This window comes from Lagopus leucura, unplaced genomic scaffold, assembly GCF_019238085.1.
Source record: "Lagopus leucura isolate 7727_CA_CO unplaced genomic scaffold, USGS_WTPT01 Super-Scaffold_806, whole genome shotgun sequence".
Lineage (NCBI taxonomy): Eukaryota > Metazoa > Chordata > Aves > Galliformes > Phasianidae > Lagopus > Lagopus leucura.
This window is the reverse complement of record NW_024962260.1, coordinates 9,064,072-9,084,708: the sequence shown is the minus strand read 5'-3', so window position 1 is coordinate 9,084,708 and position 20,637 is coordinate 9,064,072. Positions and strand designations below refer to the sequence as shown.

The 20,637-nt window shown below is 43.4% G+C and overlaps 1 protein-coding gene across 3 annotated transcripts in view; it reads left to right on the top strand.

Moving 5' to 3' along the window:
* Window positions 1-304: 304 nt before the first annotated feature.
* The window catches only part of LOC122176699 (septin-2), a 31,562-nt gene continuing 11,229 nt past the window's right edge, over window positions 305-20,637 (top strand). For 2 of the 3 annotated variants that reach the window (XM_042865474.1, XM_042865472.1), the window contains exons 1-11: window positions 305-391; window positions 4,897-4,948; window positions 5,044-5,143; window positions 6,300-6,386; window positions 7,005-7,128; window positions 10,411-10,545; window positions 10,980-11,097; window positions 15,219-15,320; window positions 16,198-16,343; window positions 17,356-17,439; window positions 18,408-18,465. In XM_042865474.1, coding sequence (XP_042721408.1) covers window positions 4,922-4,948; window positions 5,044-5,143; window positions 6,300-6,386; window positions 7,005-7,128; window positions 10,411-10,545; window positions 10,980-11,097; window positions 15,219-15,320; window positions 16,198-16,343; window positions 17,356-17,439; window positions 18,408-18,465 — 981 coding nt within the window. In that variant the 5' untranslated portion in view covers window positions 305-391; window positions 4,897-4,921. Of the gene's footprint in view, window positions 392-857; window positions 977-4,896; window positions 4,949-5,043; window positions 5,144-6,299; window positions 6,387-7,004; window positions 7,129-10,410; window positions 10,546-10,979; window positions 11,098-15,218; window positions 15,321-16,197; window positions 16,344-17,355; window positions 17,440-18,407; window positions 18,466-20,637 lie in introns of all 3 variants that reach the window. The other variant, XM_042865473.1, reaches the window with a different exon arrangement.

The following is a 20,637-nucleotide window of genomic DNA, read 5'->3' as shown; positions in this document are numbered from 1 at the left end:
CCGACGGCTGCTTCGGAGCTAGGGGCCGTTGTGAGCACGGGCCCCAGGAGACGCAACCGACGGACGGCCGACGGCCGCGGCCTAGCGGGGCGAGGGGAGTCCGGGGCAGCAGCGCTGGGCGCAGGAGAACGGCCGGACCGCCCGGGAGGGACTGCGGGCACCGCGCCGGCTGCGGCCCCGGGCAGCTCGGAGCCGCGGTCCGCCGGACCTCGCGCCTCCGGCCGGGCCGCCCTGCAGGCGACGGGGGCGCTGTGCCCGCCCCGCGACCATAGAGCCACGCGGAAGGCGGGGAGGCGCCCGGCCGCGGTGGCGTGTGGGATGCGGGAGGCCCGCGCGGGTGGAGGCGGTGGAGCGAGGCCCGTCAGCGCGGCTTCGGCGCTCGCGGGCTGAGGTAAGCCGGCAGCCGGGCCGCGGCCGGGCGAACCCCTCCGCCCCGGTGGGCGGCCGCCCGCTGCCGGCCCGGGGCCGGGCCCTACGGCCGCCTGCGGGGCCGCGCCCGCCCCCGAGCCGCTCGGAACTCGGGCCCCGCTGGCAGCGCGCCTGGGCCTGTCCCGGTCTGCCGCTCGGCCCGGGCCGGCTTCACCCTCCGACCGCCGCTCTCCGCGTCCGTGCCGCTCCGTGCGCCGCCGGCCGCCCGCGGTGCTGTGCCGTGAAGGAGGCCGGGCGGGCGGCCCGCGTTTCTCGGGCGTCGCTCGGGCTTTGTAATCGCCGCCGCGGGCGGCGCAGCTGGGAGCCCGAACTGCCCGTGGCTCCGCGGTGTGGAACGGCCCGGGACAGCGGCGCGGCCCTTCCTTGTGTGTTAACCGAAAGGCGGAGGGTTCGTTTCTCATGTATTCCCACGGCTTTGCTTCTCGTAGGTGTGCAGCTACCGGTGAGCTTGGTGTGAGGCAGGGCTGCCTGTTTCCACGTCGGTGTCGCGGTCGTTCACTGAGCTGACTGTTTAGGAAGCCTCTCGTGTGTGCAGGACCGATTTACGGTATTGTTCTTTGATGCAGTAACTGTGGGAAGTGCTGCCAATAGTTGCTTGTTTAGGAAACGCGTGACTGCTGCAACAAGCCCTTAGTGTGAGCAGCACTGCCGCCTCCTCTGTGCTTCCTGGGTGACGGCATTCACTGAACAGCAGTCAGAAAGCAAGGTGTTCGGAGCAGTGAGTTGCCATCAAACCAATCCCTGCACAAAGCATCTCGTATCAGAACTGTCGCTGCATGCAGTTTCTCAATCCAAATTCTTTTTAAGGACAGAGTTCATACACCATTCTTCCCTCTTACTTGCTTACTCCTTGCACTCCTCTGCTGTGTGTATGCATGCTAAGTCACAGAAGCGTAACACGCTGCATTTTCAATGTGAATGTTGCTGTACTGCTCGTTTTATGATCAGGAGAGCTTTTAGGGACCTAGAAGTGTTATTGGCCTTGGTGAATAGTGTTGCCTTCCCAGTAGCAAAGACAAGTCTGTACTGTGTGTTGTTGGAAGAACATAATATCAAAAATAAAAGTATGTGAAACTTCTGTGCACCAAACACGAATTCAGAGACAAAGCAGTGGTGTCCACCTACAGCCCATCTATCTGCTTGTCTGTCACTGGCTGGTCTGTTGGGTATTCTTTGTCCCTTTTGCTGTTAGATTCAGAATTGTGGTTAGTAGAAGCGCAGTACAGAAAGTAGTTATGTTGTTATTGTGTAAAAGGGGATTGATTCATCTGGTAACACTGTAATGAGGAAAATAGAACTGATTGGGACTGAGGGAGTAGAGGGAGTGTGTGCTGTTCACCAGGAGCTGCTGGGAGGGGGTTTCAGCCACAGAGCTGAGGATGCAGACACAGCATGACGGTGAGCAGGCCCTGCAGGGCCCCCATTGTTGGACTGAATTGGGTGTTTCAAGCAACACTGACAGCATGCTACAAAAAAAGTTAAAAAGTGTTCAGTATTTGAATATCTCTGTCTTCAGTTTAGGTTACAGTGAGATTTTGTGTTTTGGTTTTTTCATTTTTTGCATTCTTCTGTGGGCTCTTGCAATGAATGAGGATCCACCAGCAGGTGATACTTGATGGAGCTGTTCTTGTTCCGTCTGCGTTATGTCTGAAAATCAGCCATCAGAGTGCTGGTGGTGTCAAAGCCATTTTCGGCACTTGGGCACCCACTTGCATTGTTACTGCTTCCTGTGCCGCTGTGCTCCAGTATAACGTGTGCTTTTAAAAGAGAATCAAAGTTACATCAACAGTTACAGATGAGAAGATAGGCGACTCATCGGGTGAATCGGGAGGGCTGTTCTGCTGCAGAGATGGCTGGGATCACTGCAGAGCGCTTGTTTTAGAATGTGGTAAATAGCAGTTTGTGTACTTTTTGTAGCGTTTTCTCTGTACTGCTTAAGATTAAGAAAGTCCCAGACTGCCTGTTCCTGAGAGCTGACTGCTCGCATCCTGACAGGAATGGAGGAAATGACCCACTTTCCTTCCTTTTCTCTGCCTCACTGAAGTCCCATTTCCTCGCACAGGGCAGCAGGCTGCCATGCCCGCAGGAGGCCGTGCCCCAACCCTGCGGCTGCTGAGCAGCACGTTGGGCAGGAGGGGAATTTGCAGAGCTCCCAAATGAATGCTGCTGCAGCGTCCACTGTTTAAAAGTTGAATCTGTTGGATGTTCTCTACCTTAGCTGTCCTTCTTTCTGCTAGCCCTGCTAAAATGGGGCTGCAGCCTTGGTAAACAAAGTGATGCTGCTAATGCACTTGTTAATACAGTTGTACTCTTTGCCTTCCATTTTGAAATGTTTTGTATATGCTACATTATTCTTATAATGCTTGGGATGGTCCTTTGAGTATCAAAAGAGAACGGAATGGCTGTGACTTCTGCTTTCCGACAGTTATAGTATGTATATATTATGGAGAACTGGTGAAATATCAAGCATTATGATTTCCTGAACATAAAGCTCTCCAGAGTGCGGTCAGACACCTGAGGTCAGTTGCTGCTTGGCTCAGCACAGTGCATGTGGGGTTCAGGCCTTCAGCCCTCATTGCTGCCCGGCCAGCCTGGTCTGACAGCAAGTTTGTGTGTGAGAGCAGCTGTGAATGCTGCAGGTGGTTCAGGTGGCTGCTGCTGCAGGACGTTGACACGTGCAGAACTGTCGTGTTGTGGCTGACCCTAAGGCTTCGATCTGTGATGGCTCTGCGCAGGTCAGAAAGGCCCCCCGCGGCCCTCCAGGGAACTCACTTGTTTGAGCCATTTTCTGGAAAACCTCATGAGGGCAGCATCAGGGATTGCGTGGGAGCTGGAGCTGGCTGACTGGTGATTCATTTGAACCGCAGTGCCTCATTGAAGCGCCGAGGAGCAGCATGCTTTTTTTCCTCTAAGAGTGTTAGGTATGTGTGACCGTTGAATTCTTGTTCCTCTTGGGCTGTCCTAGCCTGCTGCATGGGAACACTTGCGGGTAGGAAGGTAGAAAGAATAAGAAAATAAGATTTCTCTCATCTTCGAATAAGCTCTGGAAGCCACTTCTGACTCTAGAGAGATCACCTGACTTTTTGCTTTGTTGATTAATATTCAGTGCAAGCGTTGGTCACAACCAGGATCTTATGACCTGACTTCCTATTCAGGCAGCAGATCGTGATTTCCCAGAAGATTCTGGAGGTTCGTAATACAACAGGAATTCTTTAGAAATCCTCTGTTGGTAAGAAGCAGCGCACACAGGTGTCACACGTTGTGCTTATAGGATAGTACCGAGCTGGAAATAGCTGTGCAACTGCTGTGTGTCAGTGCAGCTGTAGGGCTGTGCCCTGCTGGCTGTTCAGAGGCCTGAATGGGCCTAAACGTAATGCTTAAAGGAGAATAAACCATTTTGGTTTTTTCAAGGGTATTCTTAAGGGTGAGTCTGTTTTGAGGAATGCATTGGTGGCAGAAGAAGATTAGAATCACGGCCTCCTGTTTTTCCCAGCAGTACTTGTACTGGGCTTTCGTTAGCAAGCAAATGGATGGGAACGTGGGGAAAGCAGTTGGAGGAGAAGAAATGTCCTTGGCAGCATGGTGCCTGGTGTGCACAGCCGGTGGGATTCGAAGTGCCTGTTCCAGGGCAAGTTAAGTGTGTGTAAGCCTTTCCTTTAAAAGTCAGAGTGCAATAATGCCAGCTTAGGCTTTTCCTTCAGCCCAGAGCTTGGTGTTTCTCTGCCGGGGTTTGGCTGTCAAACAGCCGCTGCCAGAAGCTGCACTGCATCCTGCTGGGATGGCCGCTGCTGCCTGGCAGGAAGGCGTTTGTCTGAGCACACAGGTGCTGCGTTGGTCACTTCCTGCTTCCCAGGCCAAGGGCGGTGCTGTCAGCAAAGCGAGCTGTGAAGTGTTCCTTCCATTTCACCTCCTGATTGAAAGGGCCTCGCGTTGCTGAGATAACTGATCTGTAGTGCAGCTAACATCCTTCAGGAAGAAGATAAAGGCTTGCCAAAACTCAGCTTCTCCAGATGCCAGAAACTGCAGTTACTTATGGGGGTCTCTCAGGTCAGGTTGAGTTTTCATGCTCAGTGTGAATGAGCCAAACACTGTGGTTCTGCAGTGTCCCATGATGTTCAGGGAACGTGCTTCAAAGTGTCTGAAAATCACGTTGTAGCCCTCACTTGGAGAGCCTGTAGGTGTCCTGAGGTCTGGGGACTTTATATGCTGTCACAATCCTCACCTGTCACTTTTAGGTACCTTTTAGACAACAGATAAAATAATGGCTGCTATTTGTAAGGTGGCTTTAGGAAAAAAATTGTAATTTATCTGTGGGAAGGGTAAAAACAGGATGAAAAACAATACTGTTCTTCTACACTTCATTCTACTAGAATAAAAGCCGGTATTTGTATGCAATCAATCAGTTCAAAATTAAAATGAAAGTAATCATGAAATCAACTAACGTGTACTCTGCATTTTATTTTTCAGTGTCTGACACTTGGAGAAACTAAACATGTCTCAGTCAGGTGAAAAAGTGAAGGTAAGGAGATGGCTGCACAGCCAGAGTTCTGTGTTTCCAATCTGTCCAGCTTCTGAAAGCAGTGGTGGTTTCACTCAGCCTTTCTTTCCCATTAGTTTTCCGACTCAGCAGGCTATGTGGGATTTGCTAATCTGCCCAACCAGGTCCACCGGAAATCTGTGAAGAAGGGCTTTGAGTTCACACTGATGGTGGTTGGTGAGTCGCTTGTTTGGGTTTTTTTCCTGATTTTAACCATAAAATATAAATAATTCTTTCACACAGACATCTCTGTCCGCCTAGGTAACAATTTATGGGCATGCAGAAGAGAAAAGCACTGAACCGTTCAGTGTAGCTGGATCTCCATTTTGTCATGTGTCATACGAGGACGTATCTGTAGTGATTAGAGATGATGACTGTGTGCCAGCAGGACATCCTTGTTGTCTTGACTCATCATCAGATGTTAGGGATAGTTGCCTAATCTTTCTGATTGTCAGGTTTCTGCAGCTGAACATGTGAATGCACACTGTGGATCTTTCTGTTGCTTTCTGTTGTTCTGTGCTGCCCCAATCTGACATAAATAAACTTTTAGTTTGCTTGTTCTGCGAGTGAGCAGCTGTAGGATGGGAAGACTTTTGGCAGAAAGCAATCTGAAGTGATGTGCTGAGCTATACTGACGTGGAATGAGTTTAGTGTTACACGGGTGCAAGGAGAGCATGGCCAGTTCTTCTAAATGCTGACTTCTCTGATGCCTTGGGTTAAGAAAACAAAACAAAACAAAACACTGAAGTTCTGGTTTAGCAATTGCATTTACACGTTTAACTTTACTACTTCAATGTAGAACAGCATTCGTGTGACTTGAAATTCTAGAGTGGTGGAACTTCTCATGGAATTTTGAGTAATTTTCTTGCATTCTTTTCATTAGCATGTAGCCTAACTACAGGGATGCAGAGCTTGACAGCTAATGTGGTATTGCTTTATTTATGTGCTGTCCAACCAATGTCCCAACAGGGAAAAAGCTCAGATAAACTTTCAGCAGGGGGGCTACAGCTCTGGATTTCATAAGTTTCCATGAAATAAGGCTACCTACCTCTGGTTCTACGTAGTTAAAGTGCTGTATGGCCTCTCAGCTTTTATTATGAAATGTAGAACAGTAAGCTTAGCATTTTCATGCAGTGTTTATGAAAACACTAAGGGCTTGTTTTTCCTGCCTTTTAAAAACTGCTTGGCTGAACCTTTGATGTTTTTATCTCAAAAGCTTGCGTGGATCCTGACAGATCCTCTGTTACGTGGGCTTGGGGAAAGAGGAGGTGCTTAAAAAAGCCTAGGAGTAAAAAGTCTATATGCTGAATAACGTGTATTATTTTGTTTGTAGGTGAGTCTGGCTTGGGAAAATCTACTTTAATTAACAGTCTGTTTCTGACTGATCTTTATCCAGAGCGTTATATTCCTGGAGCTGCAGGTAAATGTGGATTCTTCTGTCCACTTACATCCCTAGGAAATTTCACAGTTCTCATCCTGATGATAACTTCACCCTTGAGACCCTTTCTTCAAACAGTCTTACTGTATTTTAATTCTCCCAGTGCTTGTCTTTAAGCTGTCATTTTTCTCATTTGTATTTCCTTTAAAAAAATTCAACCTTTGTTGTTTAGTCATCAATTTCTATTTAAAAAACTAACAACGAACAACAACCCCTGAGAGCAAAAGCAAACGACAAACGTTTCAGATGTTAGAATACTTAAATGTGGTTTCAGTCGATTCCCCATTTTCTCTTCCTGTGAAGCCCAAAATTCTGCTCAGAGCTTAAATGCCTTTTGACAAAGAAGCTGGCACGCTTCCTAGTATTGTTTTATTTTTTGCGTATTATCACCAACAGATCTGATTTTTTGAGTTCACTGTGGCTTTTTGTTTGTTTTTATGAAAAAAGTGTTGAGTTTGGACTGTTTTTTTCTTTAAATGTTCTGTCGTGTAGGTTATAGTAAAAGCTTTGTGTTTTCTTCATTGCTTTCTCTTTCAGGGGTTCCTGCAGCATTGGTAGGGGTATAAGAATAATAACAGTGCAAATGTTCCTTTGTTTTAGAGAAAATAGAGAGAACGGTTCAGATTGAAGCTTCTACAGTAGAGATAGAGGAGCGGGGCGTGAAGCTGCGTTTGACGGTGGTGGACACGCCGGGGTACGGAGACGCCATCAACAGCCAGGACTGGTACGTGTGAGCTGTGAGCACTGCCCTGCCTGCTAGCTTGAATCTCCCACTTTTCCAGCGTTACTGAATTGAAGTGATCTAGCTTGCAGAGTGCCAGCAGGGCGCCCTTCTGCGCAGCAGCGTGGCCGGGCTCCTTCTGTGCGCTGCTGAGCAGAGCTTCCTTCCGCTGGACGAGCGGCTCTGCAGTGCATTGTATTACGCTGAGCTCTTCCTGCTGATTGTGTGCTGATGCCCTTTGTTTATTCTGTTAAGGTGTTTCTTAGAGACGTACATGTTCAGATTTTTCCCCTTTTCTTTTTAGGGGCTTGCTAAACAGAAATCGTTCCGTGATGATTCAGACTGAGTAGAATGACTTGGTGTGCTATGCTTTGTTGTCTGTGACAGTTCTTAAACATGAACATGCATTGTGGGAACAAGTAGTACTTACTAATGCAAAATGAAAATATCAGTGAATTCTAGATTTCTCTCTCTAAACATGTACTCTTATGCCATGTGTCACAACTTAGACTGGGCTGTGATGCGTGTCATCTTGGCAGTCTGTTGTTCTGTACAGGATGTCACAGGAACACGAATGGATAGACTCGTTTCAAACTGTAGTTGGGACTGACTCTGTGACCACCTTCCTTCCTTGTTTCTTCAGAGGATGCAGCAAGTTTGTGTTCTGGAACTTCAGTTTGTGTTCAGGAGCTCTTGCTGCAGTTATGGTTAACCAGTAGATGGTGCTGATCACAGTTTGTATTTCATAAAAACTTTTTTCCCAAAGCTGCAGTGAAGGCAGACCGCATGTTTTTCAGGGTGATTGATTTTCCTGAGGTTGGTTTTTGAAGGGATAAATAAAAAATCAAACTGGCATGAAGCTTCTGGGAGGCAGCAATCACTGACACTGCTTCAAAATGGCTTTCTCCTAGCTAGGTTTCCTAACAGAGTTTGGGAGTTGTGATCAGTTTTCATGTATTCTTTGTCGCAGCAGAAATGCTGGTAACAGTTAGGAGAGTATTGGTTGGATGGCCTGGATTGGAGGCCTTGCAGTTTTGGATTGGGAAATGCAGTACCAGTGACTGTGCTGTAATAAATTATGAAATAGGTTGTTTTCTTTGATATTTGAACAGTAAGAAAAGGTGGATAAATGCTAACTGTGGTAACCATAGCAGTGTATCTTTTCATGAGATTCTGTGTGGAGCTTTGTTTAAGGTTAGTGCCAGCTGGAGTTCTGTGCTCTAGCGTCAAACCAAACTAAACCTAAAAAGCTCTTTTGGTACCACGTTAGGCATGAATTTGGAGAGCAGCAAAGTTTGTAACGACGGGAGGATTGAAGCATAGAATGGGCATTCATACATTGAGATCCTGACAGATGTCCTTGGTGACTGGAGAGAAATTATTTAAGGCAGGAAGGGGGAAGCTTCAGACACAGATTTGGGATTAAATCTGCCATCAAAACGTTGGTTGACAAAAAAAACCAACAAAAAGCTTTCACAGCTGGGCTTGTTAGATATTGGTGATGGTGAGCCTTATTGCGTCTTGGTTACGGTGCGCTGGGCTCTTGGTGCTGCTTTCTGGCTGCTGCTAATTTGTGTATTTATTTTTATTTTGGATTATGTTAAGTTGTGTTTTGTGGGTTTTGGCAGCTTGGTAATATTGTTCGTTTCCCCCCAGTGGGCTTCTTAAATGCAGTGGTTATGTTATTGCTGTTACACTACAGGATGTGCTATCTCCAAGTAATGATAGCACAGGGGTATAATCCAGGTGTTTCCCGGAAGTCAGGAGGTACAGGACACTAACTCCACATTCGTAGGGAAAATTATAGCTGTTATAACTAGAAAACTGCACGTAAACTGATTACATTGCCAGAGAAACGTGTGATAGTTGCTTTCCCATTGTTTGTGCTTGGTTTCTGTCCTAATATTTGTATGTCTTCAGCCTTGTTACCTTTCAGCAGCTAAAAGGGTCTAAAGATCAACAGGAACATAAAACACACTGTGCTTTTCAGCACATTTAGATAGGAAGATATTAAGTAGCACGAAGGTCAAAATCAGTAAATCACGTAGTGCTGTGTTGTCTTCTGTGGTATGAATTAAAACAGTGCAAGTTTTGCAAGGAGAAATTGTGTGTAACTGTGTCACAGAATGCATTCCTCCAAAATTCGAGAGCAAAATCAGCAGTGAAAAATCAAATTCTGCTCAGGATCTCTTCCATCATTCTTGTTTATTTCAGCTTTATTAGTGCAACTCACCCCAGGTTTGGACTTCTCTGTCTGCCACGGTATTTACCAACATACTGTGTTTGTCTTCCATGTTATTCATTCTTTTTCTGTGCTTTCTCATCTGTTTTCTTCTTAATTTCTCCATCCAAATTTTCAATTTCCCACAACTGAGATACTATTTTTCAAGGTAAGCTTTCTGCTCCTATTTTTTTTGTCTCAAGTAGTTTAAGATATGTTCATGGCACAGACATTGGCTTAGTCTTATCTGCATCAGTGTGTTCATTTCCCTTCTCCTTGGTGCTTAATATAAAGTCCTTTCACATTAATGTTGTTTGCAGGTGTCTACATGCTCTGGCGTATCTTAAAACAGTCCTCTTAGTAATGCATTGTGCTTTCTTTTCTTTAGCCACTGTTCTTTGTAACTGCTTAATCTCTATAACCATATTTTGTGTTTCTTTACCTCTGCAGGGCTTATTTTAATTTGCTTTGAACTAAAGTAGGCATTATTTTTCTTTGCCAACAGAAAAGGATTCTGTAAAGTAATGAAAATAGCCAAAGTCACGTGATGCTTTGGTGCATGACTTTCAAATGTGTTTGTATTTAATTCAATGGACTAGAATACCAGGATTTCCATAGGTAACTATAGAAGCTTAGCTCCAGGTCAGGGTTGCAAGAGGATATCCAGGATGTATCATTTGTCAGCTGGTTTAAAAGCAAATCCTTGCCCCTGCCCCAGGAAAAAAAAAAGCAGGCGGTTCTGTTCCTGTCTCTGTTGCCTATGCTGTAGTTGGTGCTTTTTTCTGTACTTGCTCTTGAACTCTGTCCAGGTGGTCGCAGTAGCACCGAAAGTAGCTGCACACGTAAATGGGCACTTGGCTGCTCTGAAAATGCCTTTTTGTGTTATCTAAATACTTTTCATCAATAATAGGTGCGACGCTGCAACGCTGAATTTTTTAACAGTGAGGATCTTAACAGAAGCATGACTTTCTCCTATTGTTCTTACCTTTGCATTGTTCATCTTTTAAAGTCACTTTAAAGCTAATTTGCAATGATTCTCTTCCTTCCTCCCTGCCACACAACAGCTTCAAAACCATCATCCAGTACATTGACAACCAGTTTGAGAGATACCTTCACGATGAGAGCGGGCTGAACAGGCGCCACATTATAGACAATAGAGTCCATTGCTGTTTTTACTTCATCTCTCCCTTTGGGCATGGGTAAGAAAAAGCTCTTGTATTTGAAGGTCTTACATTGTGTTTGTGAGTGTTCACTCCTTGAACTAGGGAAAAAAAATGTAGGTACTGTCAGTTAGCCAATGCAATTAAATGGTCTTTGGAGACTAACGTTCTCCTCTGCTTTTGTTCCCTTTCGGTGATGAATATTGTTTTGAAGCAGTCAGTGTTACGTGGTTTATCACCTAGAAACCTAAGAGCTTACAATACTGTATATATCTCATAGTGACAGTTTTAATTGCAATTCAATCTTCAGACGACAGAGCTGATAAGCAAGTGCTCTGACTTAGTTTATTCTGAACATACTGTTGATGTAGATACTCGAAAAAATCATTTTTAATACATTACTTAGTTTGTATAAAGCTAGAACAAACACAGTTCACTGGAGTTTGTTTCATTTTTTCCCCATTTGTTGGCAGGTTGAAACCATTAGATGTAGAATTCATGAAGGCTCTTCATGGAAAAGTCAACATTGTCCCTGTGATTGCCAAGGCTGACACGCTGACACTGAAGGAGAGAGAGAGGCTGAAGAGAAGAGTAGGTCTAATGTTTGCTATGGGGAAATGACATGTGTTGTGGGTGAACTGAAAGAGCACCGTAGGGAAATAACATAGCAGAAATATGACTGCTTGTGCTGCCTTTATTGGTTCTTTTTTCAGTGGTTATACTGACTTGGTGAAAGATTTTCTTCTGATGCTAATAGTGTTCATGGAGCTGTTGCTTATGGAACTGTATCTGATCTTTCAGCAGTGTGTTTCAGGCTCAGTTTTCACAGGTACTTATTTTCTGGTTCAGCGTTTGGAAGCAGAATGATGCTGAAAGAACTGAAGCAAGTATTTAAGTGGAGCATTAGAGGAATATTTGACAGCATCACTCACTCGGCATGCTGAATGTTCAAATGCCTGAAATAACTGAACACGAAATGGGTTCTAACTGCACTTATCTTTCACTAAAATAGTTCTTAGGTGCAATGAAGAGGAACGTACTCTTATTAGGTTTCAATGCATGCTATCATTATCTTGTCTTTCTTTTATGCTACTTTTATTTGCTGCTCATTGGTCTCTTAGAATCCAGCACAGTGTAGTGCATGTGTTGTCTGACGTTTGCTTTTTTGTCTTGCTGACACAAGATTTTAGTTGCAAAGTGGCCGTGATGCAGGCAGATGTGTTACCTGATGAGAATTTGGAGTTAGCACAGTTCTGTGACTGATGTTAGACTGAAGGCTTACGAGGTGTTTCTTGTGGAGTATGGAGGTGAATCCCAATTCACGTGCTGTGATGAACATGTTAATTTAAAGGCAACCTCTCTTGACTGTGTTCTGTGCTATCCATGCCTACCTCCTCCCATTTTAGTGCAAAGTTAGCTTTAACTGATCAGTGTTTAAAACAGTCTCTGCTTACACAGAGTAAAACTTGTGCCTGTGCTCACTGGCACGACATACCAGCACTTACAGTGCAGTCTGAGGGAGTGGTTAGGAAACAGGTAAAAAACAGCCTGCGTTACTTTTATTCTGCTGGCAAGGGTTGCTCAGCAAACTGAGTTTATACGAAGTCAAATGTATAATGTGGTTCCAAAGCTTTGAAAGTCCAGCTGCTGTATATTGTTGTAACTCAAAGCACCTTGGCTAACAGAATCTCTAATCAGGAGTAAGAATCAAAATCCTTTGCTGATGCAGCTTGAAGTCTTTTTTTTTTTTAGATCTCTGCCATTTGGCCGTCAATCTAAAGTAAACTGTTTGTGTTTTGCTGTGTAGTCCAAAGCAGCAGAACCAGTTTGTGGTGCTTGTGAAGGAAACACAGCTTGGAGTAATTCCTGTTTGGTCTTTCTGGAATTCAAAGTTATTTTCTGTCCCTCTTGAGTGGGAAGAAATGCAAGGCAGTTTCACAAGCTGTGCCATGCAGGGCTGCTAAGGAAACCTGCTCAAAAGAATGACTTCATGAGAGGGGAACTAATATTTTGACTTTTTTTTTGATTTCCCATGGGAAGGCTAATCTTTAAGAACACAGAATCCTCTGAGGCCAATAAAATGGAGATTTGAAAAAGCAAAATGCTGTTTCATTGTTAGGACCATGAAATACAGTTTGTTTTTATTGCGATTCTTTTTCCTTTCAGGAAAGCAGTAGGTTTAACAGCTGTAATATATTATTCTAGCACCCCTTGTTGTTGGCTTTCCCGTTATTGTTTCAGTTGTGTTTTATCTGTAAGATCTCAGTCACGTTAAATGTGTTTTCTTGTTTTATGCAGATACTTAAAGGCATCGCACTGCAGCCTGCCCCACCTATCCCTGCTCTACATGTTTTCTTAGCGTTTGGTGATAAATTAGTTATCTTCCATTTTGCAAAGCAAGAACAAATCTGTTGATTTATCTGTGATGCAGTTAATACAGCTTATTGGCAAGACTTGTTCCCGTTTTTTTCCTGTAAAGGATAGTACTCCTTGCTTAGGTGTGGGCTCCTGTTTTGTTCTGGGCGCGTGTGAGTGCGGGGGATGTGTATATACCTGCCAGGAGAGCACTGTCATGGGAATAGCTGCAGTTCACTTCTTGTCTGATGGTGTGAGGGATTGTTTTATTTCCAACACCTGCTTAATAGTCAAGGTCCAGTTGGACAACTTTCATTTCTGCTCTAGTGATTGATTGCTACACAACAGAAGATTCATTAAGACCTCTCCCGTGCAGCTGGAGTCTAGTTTTAATTGTGCTATCAAGTTATGTTTGTTTTTACACCTACAGACACATGATGGCACAAGTGCTCATAGACATCTAGGAATGTTTTTTATGACCTCAAAAAAAAAGAAGAAAAAAAGGAAGCTGCAGGTTGGTTGTGGCAGTTGTGCTTGCTGCTCCTGTGCCAGCTGTGGGTTACAGCTGCAGCCCTTTGGGAAGCCCCCATATGAGGACTTGGTGCAGTGCATCTTTTTTCCTTCTAAGATGTCTTCGACCACTTGGAAAAGAGTTGTTGTGGAATGTCAGCATTCATTCCTAACGTTCTCTTCAAGCTACTTTTCTTCTTTTGTGAAACAAGATGTTGACAGTGCTTTTCCCACACGAATATTCTTAATAGTATGACAACAGAAGCGTTTCCTTCAGTTTTAAAGGACTGAACAGTGCCACTTGCCACATGCCTAGCATTAGCTGGCTGCTTACCCCTGCAGTGAGTTCCTTAGGGAAGGAATGCATGCAGGAGTACTTTGTTGGGTTTTTTGTTAATCCAAGACATTAGTGACAATAAAAAGAACTGTTTATGGATTTTCACTTCTTAATGGACTTTGAATCACTTTCTGTAGTTGAAGTGGGAAATCAGCTTTCATCTGCTTGATTTAAGAAACAGTAGACTGCCTTAATTTTTTTTGTACAAATATTTTTGCATGGATTGCATTGTTTCTGATGCTTAACTAATGCATCCTCTCTCCAAATACATTGGTTTTACTTCTTCGTATTCTTCTTCCCAGCTGGCAGTGCTGTACCTGATGTGCTTTGGGTGCAGCTGGCCCCTCTGGCTGCCAGAGCACGCAGCATTCAACTTGCCATCCACCAGAACTCCCAGAGCCTTTGCTGTGGGGCTGCCCTGTCCCACATGTGGGATCTGGCACTCGCTGAGCTTTGTGCAGTGCATTACTGCCCAGGCCTCCAGTCTGTCAAGGATTCTGCAAGGCCTCTCTGCTCTTGAGGCAATCGACAGCTCCTTCTGATTTTGCATCATTTGCAAACTTGTTTATGATGCTTTTGTGTTCTGCATTCGGGTCCTTTATAACGCTGCTGATGAGAACTGACCCTAAGGTGGAGCCCTGGGGAATCCTTTGAGCCCGGCTGCTTGTGCAGCCTTTGTGCCCAGAAGGGTACTGAGAAAAAGGGTAACAAAAGCTGGGCTGAAATCCAAAAAGAAGTTAGAATCTTAATCTCACTGAACAGAAATATACTGTTCAAATGAGGTCATATGCAAACAAGCATACATTAGAAATGTCACGAAGTGTATTTGGTCAGTGAGTCTGTTTCTCTTTGGGTAGATGGACAGATGAGCTGCCGTTCGTGTTTTGTAATTTCTGACTTTGTATACAGATAGGGATTACAGTAAATCTCAGCCAAAGCTTTGGCTTATTACAATGCCTGTTAATAAACTGCTTTTAAAGAGAACCTTTACTGTTGGCAAATCTCAGCAGTGTTTCTAGATGTGCTTTTTGTAGTAGCAGAATGAAATCTGTAAAATCCAAACGTGTGGCACGGGCTTCCTTTGTTCATTTTGCAGTTGTGATTAATGTCCACCTCGGAATTGTTTCTTAAGTCTTTGAACACGTACCTTACTGAAGGAGTGCTTCTGTACCTGAGCTGTTCTGCCTGCATTGCTTGCGCGCTTGAGGTTCAAGTTTGTTGAGTGAAGAAAAAATGAAAAATGCTGACGTCTGCTGCATAGGCAGAGTGAAATCAGTGGGATGTAAGGTAGTCTTATGGTACCTAATCTAACTTGGTAGTTCGTAATGTAAAGAACAAGTAGTGGTAATTCCTGTCAATTGGTTGGTTTTTAAAGGCTGCTTAGAGCAGAAGAACGTGCTTTGAGACTTACAGATGTGACAACCAGTTACGTTTTTCATGTATCTTCCACATAATGATAACTCTTCAATGGGACAAGAGTTTATTTTCCTTCGTCTCTTAAACTCCTCAGGTTCTAGATGAGATTTCTGAACACGGCATTAGGATTTACCAGCTCCCTGATGCAGATTCTGATGAAGATGAGGAATTTAAAGAACAAACTAGAGTCTTAAAGGCAAGTTTCACTCTTTCTTAATTTACTGTTTTGCTGCAGTGTTCAGGCTTACTGTATGCTTAAAGATAATAATTCCTTTATAATATGCATTGAATATTCAGATTTTGTTCTTGGAAAAAATGTTGATTCTGAATTATAATCCTTTTTAATCCATTCTTTGCTTCATCAGAGCTCCAAATGTGGTATTGTGACTTTCTTTTTTGAATGTAAGTAACTGCTCACCAAGAACAGTGGTTTGCTGTCTGTTGTCTTGACAGCCTGACAACCTTTTAATATGCAAGCAAAAAGAGAATATGCACTTAGAGTTACTGTACTAATTAACAACTTTCCTCTTGTTAGTGTAGGTAATAAAGGTTTAAATTAAATCACTTCCTGCTAGTGCTCTGATACTTCCACAGATGCTTGAAGAACACATGTGAAATTCTGTCTCCAGCAACTTTAGTCTGTATCTGAAGCGTGTTTCTGTTGGCTGTTTTCCATGCATGATGTTATGTCAGATGACGAATTATGCCCAATTTGTGTTTCAACAACAGTCAGACGTTCCTAAAGAAAAGTGTCATTTCCTTTTGAGCTGCTGCTAGGACAAACCAATCCTAACAAAACGACGGGCTTCAGCAAGAAGAGGTTGCACTGTTGAGCACAGAATTTGTTGGTTTTCTGGTGTAGAAGGATTTTATTGAAGTACTTCTGTCAATGTTTCTTTTCCCCATCTCCTGTCTGCTACTTATTGCACCTCTGTGCTTTCCTTAAAAGAAAAAAACAAACAACTGGGTGCACCAAAAAAAATCCCCAGCCCCTCTCCCCCCCCAGAAAGAAGCCAACCCACTCACCCAACCAAAAGCCAACGCAACAACTTGTTTTGCTCTGTCTCAATCAGGCTAGCATTCCCTTTGCTGTTATTGGATCCAACCAACTTATTGAGGTGAAAGGGAAGAAAATCCGAGGCCGTCTGTATCCTTGGGGAGTTGTTGAAGTTGAGAACCCAGAGCACAATGATTTCCTTAAATTGCGCACAATGCTGGTGTGAGTAATGCAAAAATCACTGCAACCTGGTGATGTAACCCTGCTGGAATGACTTGAGAATTACATGAACATGAATTATTCAATGCCATGGTAGCCCTAATGAAGTGCAGATTGACTTTTTTTTTTTGCCTCCACTTTTAGCCCTCGGCTTAATTTACCACTGTGCTCCTCTGGTCTGAGCTAAGAAAATATTTTCTGTATTTGAAATGATCAGATAAGGTGCATCTTATGTGAACTGTTTTTATGTTGCTATGTAGAAATTGAAGCTTTCTTACAGTGCAATGGGTGAGGCAGAGAGCCTTTAGATGCTAAAGTAATTGGTGAATCCCTGAAGACAAGTGTTCTAAAGGCAAAGCTCAGTTTTCTTATCAGTATAGGAAAGTCTGTGTTAAGTAGGACGCCCCCCACCCCTGGTGTCTGTAGCTGATATGGGCATTCTGTCAGTGTAGATGGCTCTAAGTAATTTCTTGTGCTATCTTGCTGTTGTTGTAAGTTGAATTCTGTAGTGTGTTTTTGGTTTTAGTCTCTGCTGAGCAGGGATTGCCCTCTGCTGGTCATCATTTCCAGCAGCATTTCTTTCTCCAGGCAGTTGAAAGCTGCTGAGTGATGCCAGCTGTTACCTTACCCAAGCAGTTCTGCTCAGCTTTCAGTTCCAAATTGTAGTTAATGACCTTTAAGTGTCAAAAAATACTTCAGGAATTAAATCTTTCTGAACGAGTCTTCACAAGGTTCTAACACTGCAGACTCATACAAACAACTCCTTTAAAGTAATGCGTGAACAAGACAGCACGCTGTGCGTGGTTTAAGGATTTTGGTGGGAGGGTGCTAATCTATAAATCAAAGACTAGCAAGCATGAAAGCAGTGTCCTGACAAGCTTTATGGCTGATTTGGTGTATAAAAATTGTCCTTCTAGTGAATGCATCTATTACATAAAATAACTTCTTGTTTTCAGTTTTTATATTCCCTTTGACAAGAAGCATGAAGCACACAGTATTGCTTTGTATGTTCTAGAACTCACATGCAGGACCTGCAGGAGGTGACCCAAGATTTGCACTATGAGAACTTCCGTTCAGAGAGGCTGAAGAGAACTGGCAAGTAAGTGTCTGCGTGTCTCTGGCTCTGCTTGTGATTCTCTTCCTTTTTCCTGTGGCACCAGACGCACTTCTCTGAAGCAATTCCTCATCATTATTTCTTATCAACTTTCAATATATGGAGTAAGTGAAATTCATGAGACGTTTTTGTAGTATTAAGCATGACTCTTGTGAAGTGCCATACAAACAGACAGCTGCTCTTGTCTGCATATCCATTCCCTCTTCTCTATGCTTTTAAGTGGAAGATACATAAAGAAGCAGGGTGTAGACATGATCAGATAAAACCTGTCTGGGAAAAACAAACTCAGTGGGCACATTTATATGATTATGTAGATCATATATAAACCATATATATTTATATGGTTATGTAGATCACAGCCTATTAATCTGATGAGATTAAAACTGCCGTGTGGGATTTTTTTTCTGCTCCTTCACATATAGCTGCAGAGGGAAGTTTAGCCCAAGCAACCTTTCTTTGTAATTTCTTTTTCTTTTTTCTTGTAATGCTTCTGTTCTTGGCAAATTTAAGTCCACAACTACTCTCACTGCATCTATCTTGATAGCAAAATATTCTTCTCCCCATCTTGTTCTCTGAGTTCATCCAAGCGTTCAGGTTTTAAACAAGAGAAGAAATAGCTTAAGCAGCAATTCCACAGTTGCTTTCATGGGTGATTTTGTTCCAAGGGTAGGTGGTAGAGGGAATCTTGCAGCAAAAAATTAGCAAATTAGCAATGAAGAAACTAAGAAACAGAGGAAGAAAATTAGAGAGTGAGGATAACAGGAGCTTAGGGATAAATAGAAGATGGCATTTTAAAAAATCAATACAAATGTGTTTAAAAAATCTCTCCATTTCCACTATGAGAAAGCATGCAGACTTTTGTGTTGTTACAGTAGCTGAAATGTGAATCTCAGGGCTGTTCTTGGAGACTTTTTCTGTATCCTACATCATCAGTGTGTTCTGTTGTTCAACAGGCCTGTGGAAGAAGAAGTCGTAGACAAGGATAGAATCCTTCAGCAGAAGGAGGCTGAGGTAAGAGAGCTTCTACAACCATTGTTCTTCAAACGCATCTGCCGTGCTCCACTTCCAGTGTTCTGCATCAGCTCCTGCATACAGACTGGAAGGGTAGAAGGAAGATGTGATCTGATCTGTTGCATGCAAGTTGCCTGTGCAAGGTGTGTTTGTTTGTATGCGGTGGATATCAGGTTGCACGTGGGGACTTTTGGTTCTGCAGGCAGAATATCTCTCATCTCCATAAACAGAATTTATGTTTTCTGCTAAGTACCAAAGCCTCTCTGTGTCTGTTATCTACATGTGCTGTTTTAAACATATGTTGGAGTAGACTGGTAGACCGATGTCGTTTCAGGTGGGCATGCTTTAGCACAAACACGTTAGCAGTAAATTTATCCATGTCTTGTGCCTAAAGAGTAGAATAGGTTACAGAATCTTAAAAATCCTATGACGGAACTTGTGTGCATATCTCTTAATCTTCTGTCTTGCAGCAAAACCTATAAATTTTCTTTAATACCACTCAATTTTTCTATCTTTGTTTTCTTACTCTGCTTTCAAGTTATTGCTAAACCTTTCATCCTGATATTTTTATGTTACAATTCTGAAGATTCAGAGATTGTGAGCCTATATTGCAATGTAAGTAGCATGCTGCCAGTGCTTGTGACTTCTTGCATGGTGGAAATGCTTTCTGCCAGTTGGAAGGTAGAAGATTTTTCTGTTTATCCTAGTTTTATCCAGTTCAGCTTTGATTCAAGTTCATAAATGAAGGAATGCATGACTTAAAAGTCACTATATACAGATACAGATATACATGCAGTGATTTGGAGTAAGATATTAAAGTAATAATACTAAAAATACAACCAATTATGTGTATTTCTGGGATGAAAGATTCAGGCTCCAGTACCTGCAAGTTTATGAAATATAGTTACTTCAGTCTGTGCGTTTCTTTTTTCCTTCATAGCATCCATGTTTAAAAATAGCTGACCTTGGCATTTTGACATAATCAGCTGCTTCTATATTTCCTTTTAGGAATTTTTGTTTGTTTTTTTTTTGTTTTTTTTTGCTGTTTACCACCATAGCTAGTAGTTGAAAACATGAATTACCAGAGATTAAATGAGATAAATACACTTAGAAAGTCCTGCAGTGATGAAGGTGCAGCTGTGTTGCTGAAGTGATGGCCGTGCACTCGGGGCGCTGGAACTTCTCCAAGGACTTTGTGCACAACTCAGCTGCCTCCCCTTCCCTGGTGTGTGTGTGTAACAGCAGCAGCTGTCAGTTGGCTGCCAGCAGTGCCAGGTGCTCTGAAGTGTCAGAAGCGTGGTTAGAGAAACACCTCTGTTACTTCTGTCCAGCGCTTCCATCATTCGTGTCGTGCAATTTGAGTTTAATCCCTAATCCTTTAATCCTATTCATCCTGATGTTATTTCAATGATGTAAATTGTATGTGCCCTAGCAGTTAAGTATAAATTTAGGTGTTCTTCTAGAGCTACTTGTCTTCAGGTTTGTAGCTGAACGCATTCTGCGGTGTTTCTGTGGGAAGCTGTTGGTGCGGCGAGCTCCTCACAGTCGACTGATCTGTTCTGACTCTGTGCAGACCTGTGTGTAATATTTGTATATGTGTGTAACGCAGCTTTTATGCGTTACCGTTAAATAGGTGGAGTCTTGAATTTCTTGACAGATGGTCTCTGAAAGTTCCCTCTGGGACTCATCATCTCTGAGTAACTGCTGCCCAAGTTGCAGAGGATTAGGTTAGAACTTGGAAAAACAAACAGATTTTTATGTTCTGCGTTCTATTGTCCCTAAGAGATCAAGAAGCTTTGCTGAATCTTCTGTAGATAAGCTGGGATGAAATCCCTTCATCTCCGTATCATCCCTATGCTTCAGACTGGGAAAAATCTGGGGAGGGAAGAAGCGCAGAGGAAATGGGCTCACATTCCACAGCCTTTGCAGAGAAAACAAATATCCATTTCCCCTCCTGCTCTGCATTCCCATCAGTAACGGTGCCTGTTCTATTTACAGCTCTGTAAGGTTTATGTAACCTTGGAAGGAATGAACACTTGGGTTAGTGCCAGGAGCATCGTTATCAGAGCATCACTTTAAAATGAGTTTTTAGTATGCCAAAGGATGTGGTCCCTGGTTCACAGTTTGGAATTGCTAATTTGTGCTTTTTGTTCATCTTCCTTTGATGACCCA